This window comes from Phalacrocorax aristotelis, chromosome 19 (assembly GCF_949628215.1).
Source record: "Phalacrocorax aristotelis chromosome 19, bGulAri2.1, whole genome shotgun sequence".
Classification (NCBI taxonomy): Eukaryota; Metazoa; Chordata; class Aves; order Suliformes; family Phalacrocoracidae; genus Phalacrocorax; species Phalacrocorax aristotelis.
In genome coordinates, this window is record NC_134294.1 from 7,154,258 (window position 1) to 7,163,990 (window position 9,733).

The window sequence follows — 9,733 nt, forward strand, 5'->3', positions numbered from 1 at the left end:
AACCTATTGCTTGGCAGTAACAAATCATTACTGCGCTGCCTTCTGTTGTGTATATTATAAAGTGGCTCAGACCAGCCTGATGATTCACTTTTAGTACTAAAAATCTCTCAGAAATCTAATAAAAATCAAGACCAGATGATGGGTAAAAAAGATATAATTAAGGAATAACTGCAACATCTTATTTGCTCCATGTCTAAGAAGATACGCATGTGTAAGATTTGAATTCCAGTAATGAACACGAGTATTTGATTTCCTATGTTGAACACACAGAAGTAATATTTGTTTTTCAAATTTTTTTCCATTTATAAGTCCAGACATGACTAATCCAGTCAGACAAGATTATTACTACATGTTTTCTAAAGTTTCTTATTTACATTGAAACAGAAAAATGAGCAAGGACTGACATAATTAGAGATTAATGTGGGTACCAACATGTATAAAGGAATGGTAAGTCTCTATCTACCGGTGAACAATTACACTTGAAATCAGGATAGTTAAGTAACACCCTGTCAACAACGCCTCCCACTTCTTGCTCCACTCAAGCCTCTCCCAAATAACTGTCTTTTTTGCCTCCTTTCAACACTTGTTATTCCATGCCCCTCCCAATAATTGGCTAAACTCTGTTCATAAAAGAGGCATTAGCTATCCACACCTTACCTTCATGACATTCAAACGTCTTTGCTGCAAGCTCTAATTGATAATTAGTATACGTTTTGGCTGAGACTTTACGTGGTTTTCTTAGTACTCAATCTATGCACTATTCAGTCAACAGAAGGTAAAATGTTTGAGTGAATAGAATTTAAAGTTGTTTATAGTAAGACTGTCTTTGCTAAGAATGAGCAGCAATGCACTGGAACTTACACATCTTTTAGGAGCGTACGTCTGCCAGTTCAAAGCAGATCGGCAGCTACTTCAATCTGAATACTACACAGCAAGCCCGAGATCACTTTCTGACATTCCACAAAACGCCTTGTGTCAATTTTGCACTGAACAGAAGACAGCCAGTGAATGAATGCAGACAACCTTAACGTGTAAAAAAAAATATATCTCGCAAACAATAACCCTGATTCGACCCCGCAACGGGTAGGGTCTACAAAGATCACTTCTAGTTTAAAAAGGTAGTTATTTAGCTAGAAGATAATACACAAAAATTTAGACCACACGGTCTTTTACACAGGTTGACTGAAGTATATATTCTTAAAGGTTTAAGTGGAGAAGGGAAAAAACACCAGTTTTACAAGCATGCTTTTAAGGTAAAGTCTTACGTATTGACTATGACACAGTAGCTACAACAGTACAGTCAGAGCACAGTCCTTTGTGAACATTTTCCAAAAACATTAAAAGTACGCTGACTCCCTGAACGACATATGCAAAGCAAGTATTTTCCTAACATTTTAGCCTCTTCAGATGAAGGCTTTCATTACACCTCCCTTCACCGCAAAGCTTCCCCCTCCAACCTTCATCCTCACCCATATATGCTCTGCCTTGCAAGAGCATTCCTACCAGCAAAGGAGTAACTCTGGTGAGAATTTCAGCTGTTGAGAAACTCCTCCATGATTCTGTCCATGCTTTTATAGAGGGTCACAATGTAAAGTTCTGCTATGCTTCCCACAAGTTCAAGACACACTGCTACCACAGCATGCTATTCAATATTTACAATGGGTCCAAAGATCACAAAATCAAAAGTTCTATCCACCAGGCTGTCCACATGACAGGAGCCTTGCAACTAGATTAGGAATTTGGCTCAAAGAAAAAAATGGGCGTTTCTAACTGCTGTGAAACAATCTGCAAGCACAGACTGACTTTGTGCTGCCTCACATTACCATATAACCACAGTACTCATACAGGTTTTTAATACGCAGCACCGGAGCTCTAGCTAGAGCATTTGTAAAACTTGGCAGAAGTGTCTCTGCTGTTGACTGGTTCTTTTTTGAGACTATGAACTCCGCAGATGCCTGTTTTGACAGCTATGCCATTTTGATTACAGGCCTGCTCTTAGCCTACCCCCACCTTTAACTTCCTGCCTTCATTTTGGACTAACAACCTTTTGAAGTGTATTTTAAGAATCCCTTAAAAGCAACTGGTTGAGCAAGAGGTAAAGTTCTGCCTGCTAATTAAAGATCTGGAAGCAAACACAAAACTGTTCCTTTCCTGTGACCTGAGCAACTATCAAACTATGTATTAACATAGCTCAGTACAGATGCATTTGTATTTTATTTCCGGAAGGTACTTAAAACTTCTGAAGCTAGGTTGAAATATGACAAATATAGCATTCAAAGTTCAAATCTACCCCAAAAGCCTGGAAGTCAAGTACTTGGGCACAATGGGTTCCTCAAATTTGAAAATTAGTATTTTGTGTTTATCTGCTTATAAACAATAGCCTTCTAAGCTTTTATACTTTAAGAACTACTCCTTGTGGGAAATACACCCATACTTTCTAACTAACTAACTTAATAAGAAATAATTTCCGTATGTGATGCTACAGACAGAAGTTTTACATGCAGTTTGTCTCCAAAGAAAGAATCTACTACATTTCACATAGCCCTTTCTAAAGGCAAACACTTTCTCAAATCCAGACTCCGACATACTCACTTCGGACAGCATTTAATGGCACATACAGAGCAAATGAGTAACGTGTCGTCCTGCTGAAGCTGTATACGCACATATAGAATGTTGTTGAAATATCTACAAAAAGCAGTTTAAGATCTCCCAAGAAACACTGAAACAAAAAGCAGGCCTCAACACAAGCCACACCTACTCACACGAGTGTCCATTTAGAGATGACCACCTATGTGGCTACTTCAGAAAATAAAGTTCTTTTCACAGCATAGACCGCAACAGGACGGTTCACTAATTGCCTCCCTCTCTATTACCATAAAACGCTATTTTTATTTCTGTTCACTATCACTTGCCACAGCTGCAAGACTATGGTTATATAAAAAGAGGAGCAAACAGTAAAATTCTCTTAAAGGTAGCAACAACAGAATGAACCAAGAGCCGTACCGGAATTCTTTGGTGCTTCCTAGGGCTGGTGAAGCAGACAAACTTCGTGACTTAGCTCGTCCCCGGCTAGTATTGCTCCACTCCTCCTCATCATGACATGCGGAACAGTGATAAGCAGAATCTGAGCTCACATCAGCCTTACTGGTACACAGTTTTTCTCGATTCATCTCCATACTGGAAGTGAAGGAACCTCAGTGAGAGAAATTCAAATGCTGTGGAAAAACAACAGGAGAAAGGGGATAGGAAGGAGAGAGAAGAAAAAAAAAAAATGTCAGTATTGGCAGAGCTAATGGCGTAAGTATTAAATACTGAGTTTACACACTTCGATAAATACTTCTCAAAAGTATCCAGGCAACTGAGTTCTTCAAGGTAATCACAAGATACTGGAAGGAAAACCAACCAGAATTAAAACGCACATACTTCCAGATTTAGGAGAGGCTCAATACAAAGTAGTTTCAAGACCAGCACAGATTCACAGTTCCAGTTATATGCAAGATAAAATAAATTTGGTTTAGAAACCGAAGAGGAAGAAAAGCTTTCAATATTTGCCAAGAAAGCAAGACTCAGGAAGAACTATAAAATCTCCTATTAGGTGATACATATATTGAACCAATAAAACCAGAACACTAAGCTATAACAGAAAAAACACTCTCAAAGTAAGCAAAAAAATAATGTAATAGAAATAACGTTAATAAACTTCAGTTCTTCACAAAAATTATATTAATACCAAGCTGAGAAGAGGCAAAAACCTCTTTTAATACTGATGTTCTTAAATCATTCGTGACAAACTGGGGAGATGGTCCAAAACAAACACAATGAAGTAAGGACATATGTGAAGTACTTAACTTCCACAAATAATCGGCACAAATAAAAGATAAACAGCAATTTTGCAGAAGTAAAAATAACGAAACCACCCCCCAAACTTTAGATAACCATCCTTCCCATATGTAGAGATCCCATATGTAAGTTCTCATTATTATTTGAGCCAAGTAGAAAAAGCCTTATCAGAATACAAACAGAAAGCAACTTTCAGTGTACAAATGAACACTAAACTATAAATAAATAGTATCTACGACAATGCAGTCTAGAGGAACAGTACATTCCTCAAGTCAGTTGATTTCAACACGGGAAAAAAAGTTGGTTCATTAAAAATTTGCAGATGTTTTTTAAAATAGTTTAATCACTTTGGATGTGCTTCCCACGGTATCCTGTAGAGAATGGACCATAACATTATTGTAACCATTAAAACGGACTACGGCTCTGGAAAATAATCACAGAATGCTGACATTCAGCTGTAAAGTTAGAGGATGAAAATCTCCACAATTTTACAAGTGCTATGTGTCACAGAATCCCAACTTTTAGATAAAAAAACATCAATAAAATGATGATGTAATTTTAGAACGAGCACCGGTTCATTGCTAATTTAGACAGAACCACCACCTAATCAAATTAGAACACAGTTTTGCACCTACTGTAGATTAGGTTTACCCTAAGAGGGCACTGCTACAGAGAGGTACAATTTCTGCCATCCATTAATAATTTATAAGATCCTGCACTTGTAAAGATATCAATGTTTAATTGTTGGTTACTCATTGCTTAGTACCACCTGTGACCATGACTTGGGAAATAGTCATTTCAACACACTTATAAATTTTTTACAGCTGAAATTAGAAAAATGTAACTCCATTTTTATACAACTTTAAGCTCAATATACATTTTCGGCTGGTTAGTTGATTTATGAATGTAATTAATCATGCGAGCACATACATAAAACAGACTGTAAAAATCTGACTCAAACCGCATTATTTTTAACAGATTTTAATTTGTATTACCTTTTATCACAAATTCATCAAGCTTCAGGAATAAACCTCTGGCTGGTTGTTTCTGAACCAGTTACAGAGAACAAGTCATTTGGATATCTGAGTTTCAGAAAAGAAGTTACTTTAAAATGAGATATTCAATGTCTCTGACTGGGAAGGTTCTTTCAGCATCTGTGTGTGCATGAGGAAAGTTCTTACGCTGTTTGTTCTTTAAGGCATAATCTAAACTAGCCCATTTCTACTGCAGAGATTCCATTCCAGGTCGATTTGAACAAGCATTTCCAATGGATTCCCCCCAGCCCCGCCATGCAAATTGGACTCTGAATTAAGTCTTCCTCACCAAATACAGGAAAAGCTCAAACTTTTAAATACTGAATTTTAACAACAAGGGCATTATCAAATAGGTTTAAAAATAATTTTTTTAAAATCCATAAAGGAAGTTAGAAAATTAGACACTCTTTGACCATGTGTTTGTAGCTACTCATACCTGTAATGCACTCATTAACGGCCTAGCAGGCAACATATCTTAAAAAAAAAAAATCTAATACATTAATTTTTACTTTTAAATCAAAGGGTTATTCTTTATAACTGTAAATCATTGTTGTGTTTGGTATATCTATTTCATAGGATCCAAACAAGCTTTCCTAGCATCTTTATATATCCAGACTTCCGCATACTTTTACCATCTTTCTGATTTTTAAGGAACTACAGATCTGACTCTCTCTTTACTGGAGTACTGTACTCCTAGCTAATATTAACCAAAACTATTATAGTGAGTCAAAGTTAATGCTTAGTATACATGACTACATTGCATTTTGTAGAATTAGCCAATAAAAATGCTAGAGATCATTACCCATCAATGGAACAGATCAGCTCCTCAAGAAAAATCCAAACAAGAAAAAAAATACACTAGAACTGGCGGTGAAGCAGCAGACACCAACAACCACTGCATCTGTGTTTTATTATCAAATTTAGAAACCAGATATTTCTAAAAGAAACCCTGTCCTCACAGAATCACCCTAGGAAATGATACAAAATTGTTGGATTCATCTGTATCATTAGCTAGCTTGCAATACATACTGCTGCTAAACTATTTCAGAAGTATTGAGAATGAAAATCAGTAGTGAGCAGTCTCTCATCTTCTCTTACCTGTCCCCAACAGCATATTTCTCAACAACTTTCGTATATCCACATACACATATCTGCACCATGCATTCACTCTCAAACATCAGAATTATAAGTAATTATTTCCTAAAAATCTGCACTGCAAAATGGGAGCACACAAAAAATTTGACAAGCCCAGGTAGTTAACAGTACATAATTTTCATTTGCTTTCCCATTACACAGGTTATCAACTCCTTGTTCCTTTTTATCCAAACACCAAGAGCTTGATCTGGGCCTAGGAAAATAAAAATTACAACAGCAATTAACAAAGCGTACGGAAATGCAACATCAGTGAAAGTAGTTTAGGAGAACTATTTTTCTCAGTAACTTAACAGTTGATACAGACATTCCCTATTCCACAGCATCACCCTTAATTAAGAGGTGCAGAGAAAAATTGCTTATGTGGCAAGCAATACATAAGGTGCGTTTAAGTGACTTTGTTTGACATATCTTCATCTGACAGATACTGCCATTAAAGAAAATCAGATTAGCACAAAACTGGAAGTAAGACAGTGCACAGACCTATTAAATACAGCCCAAGAACTTGATATTCCTTCCATGTAATATGTTCCAATTCAGGATGTTTTAACTATGGCTTACGCTGTGTACTGTTTAATTAACATTCCCTCACAAGACCCTTATTAAATAAGCAGACTTGACATCAGGATAAAACTATCACTGAACAGCTTCTAGGATTAGATCCAAAAAGACTTTAAGCACATGTCAACAAACTAGTGAAAAGGCTGCGCTGCTCTGCTCTGAGTCATGTCCAAAATTAAAAAAAAAAAAAACAAAGAAAGAAAATACAAAAGAGTATTTATATGTTCAGCATTACACAATGAAGGACAATTAAGAAAATATAAACATTTTAATAGTAAACTTCTGTGATGGTGACACAAAGCAGCCAGTTGAGTCACCTGTCACATGTATCCAACCTTTTATGGTTGTTTTCCATCTTCAGCTTCTCTATCATTACAAACAAACAGTGCCATGAACCAGAACTTCACAGAGGTTTCATCAAACCATCTTTATATAGAAGGCTACAACACCATAACATCCCCAAGGCTTTACTACACTGTTCAGACAATGATTAAAGAAACACACTCCAGGTCAACTCCAGAGTCCTAGTTACAAAGAAAGTCTTAAAACAATTCTACTAAGCTTGCATATATATGTAATCCACATCCAGGTGGCCAAGAGTTATGTACACTCACACCTTAAAAAGCCATCTTCTCCACTGTTTGATTGCACTGAACAGCATATAAAGAAATATGACCTTTTGATACAAGCAGCGTAAGGCTGCAAATCATGAAGCGATCTAGTTTTCTTTTTAATTAGCATGTTTGTAAGCTGTTATTTTGCAACAAACCCTTCCTGTCAAACACACTTCCCTAAATCATCATGATTAGATGGTTACTGCAGGAACCATCCTGACCAAATACTCACACTACTTTTAATGTGCCTTCAAGACTGCAGCATTTCTACTAATTTCTTAGAAACCGCATCAGCCATTCAAAACTATTAATTTTGTACCCTATCATCAACCTTGTATCAGGGCATAAGAGGACAATGTTATAACCAAAAATGGCACCACATGCCCGATCGCTACAGACCCATTTGCTAAATCACTTAATTTTGTGGAAGTTTTATTATTATCTTTTGCTGAACAAAGCACTCCAATAGAGGTTACATGCATTTGACTCCATCCCTAGAGCACTAAACTTCCTCTCGCCCAAAAAAGAAGGCACAACTGCATCAGCTGAACAAAACTTCCTTTTTGGTTTAGTTCAGAACTCCATATTCTAGTGTGCCTCTAGAAAAAAAAAAAAAAAAACAACAAGTAATAGTCCATACTGAAATTTAGTGGCCTGTCAGCGGCTGAAATTTAGTAGCGCATTTTTTTATTACATACTGAAGTGCTATTTCTACTCAAATCCAGAAGGTGTGACTATCATGTGTTAAACAGCCTGGGCAAACAAATCAATTTGTTAACCCTTCCGCTTCGGAAACGCCACCACACTCACCTACAGCACCGAGGACCGGGCATTAATAAGCTACAACTCATCGCCGTCCCTTTCACCAGAAACGTGGAAATGAAAACAAACAAACGAGGAGGACGACGGCACACGCTTAGTGCGTGGCCAGGAGATCGCGGGCCGGATTAAGTGGTTTTCCTCGTTATCCTTTTGGGAAGCACTCTCTTACCTCAGGGCTCCTCACCGCTCGTTACCAGCACGCACTGACGGTGCATTCCGGCGGAGGAACCCTCCAGGGTTTGCAGCCGTTACCGGGAATCCCGCGGAGGGACCGACAGACCGCGGGGAACGAGCGCCTCCGGGCCGTGCGGCGGGACCGGCGGCCGGGTATGCGGGTGTCGCGGCCCCGGCGGCCCCCCGCGGGGACACGCACCGGGCCCCCCCTCCCGCCGCGGGAGGCCGCTTGGGCCGGCCGAGCTCCCCCGGGAGCTCCCCTCGGCGTAACCGCCCTCACCTCGCCCCGGCGCCCCCGACTCACTCACCGCGCCCCCGGCTGCTCCCCCGGCCCTTGCCCCCTCAGAGGCCGGCGCGGCGACCCCGGCGGTGGTGGCGGCGGCGGCGGCTACTGGCGGGCAGTGAGCGGGGCCGGCGGACCCTGCGCGCCTCCATCGTCCTCTCCCCGCCTCCTCAGGGCCGCCCGCCCCGCGGGCGGGGCAGCGCGCATGCGCGGCGGCAGCGCCCTCGCGCTAGGAGCCACGCCCCTGCGCAGCCCGGGAGGGCGCGGGGGGGGGGGGGGTCACCGGGCCGCGCATGCGCGGTGGCGGGAGGGGGCGCGGCCGGGCAGTCCCGGCGCGGGAAGTGGGTTTTCCTTTTTCACTCGTTATTTCCAATTAGAAATTACCCGGAGCTGGAATTGCACCTCAGCGGGAGGCTGCAAAATAAGGAACGTGGACCAGATGTTAAGATAGGGGCACAACCCTTCAACATCCGCCACAAAATCCATGGTAACCGCCGAGCGTCAGTGATGCTCAGGCTCTCCTCTTCACCTGAGGAGAGGGAATTACACCCTCAAACTGAACAAACCACAGACCGCTCCAGGCCGAGCATTACATGGCTGGGGCTTCGGTCTGTTAGTACTATGACTTCTAAATTCGCAGGTACAGGACCAGACACTTAAATTACAGCGCATTTTAGAAGGTGCCAGGTGTGTAACATAAGTAATGTCACCTGTAACATGTAATCTGAGGACAGATGCGCTTTCAGTTGGCTTCATCTGCTTTCTGCCCTTAAATCCATGCCACACCTTTTAATCCCTTTCCTATGACTGGAGTTGTTTGGATACACTTCACTATCTGCAATACGAGGCATCTACCCTGCAATACCTGTCACAACCTTTTACCTTAACCTATCCTTAGATCATCAGTTAAATACTTCTTCTGATATAAGATTCCTGTTTGAGAATGCATGCCACGTTACTACACTGGAATCACTCTTGATCTCAACAACAAACAGAAGCTCCTGAAATGCAGGAAACCGTTTTCCAGTCTGTCCTTGATCTGAAAGAAAATTCTGAGCAAGGGTGAAACAAAACAAAGTGGCCTTTGGTTTCAGTGGGCATTCTGTCTTGAACTCATCAGGAACTTTGTCACAAACTCCAACAGGGGTAGGCTCAGGCCCCTATATAGGTGCCAACAAGAAAACATTCCTTCACGGTTACCAAAACCAATTAGGTTTTCTGATTTCTAAATTGCCTTTTCAACCAATACTATT

General features: G+C 40.5%; 1 protein-coding gene across 2 annotated transcripts in view; it reads right to left on the bottom strand.

Moving 5' to 3' along the window:
• NADK (NAD kinase) overlaps positions 1-8,662 on the bottom strand; it is a 40,045-nt gene extending 31,383 nt beyond the window's left edge. For both annotated transcript variants that reach the window (XM_075114316.1, XM_075114315.1), the window contains exons 1-2: positions 8,506-8,662; positions 3,004-3,215 (exon numbers count right to left, since the gene is read on the bottom strand). In XM_075114316.1, the coding sequence (XP_074970417.1) occupies positions 3,004-3,176 (173 nt within the window). In that variant the 5' untranslated portion in view covers positions 3,177-3,215; positions 8,506-8,662. The remainder of the gene's footprint in view (positions 1-3,003; positions 3,216-8,505) is intronic.
• Between the last annotated feature and the right edge of the window lie 1,071 nt (positions 8,663-9,733).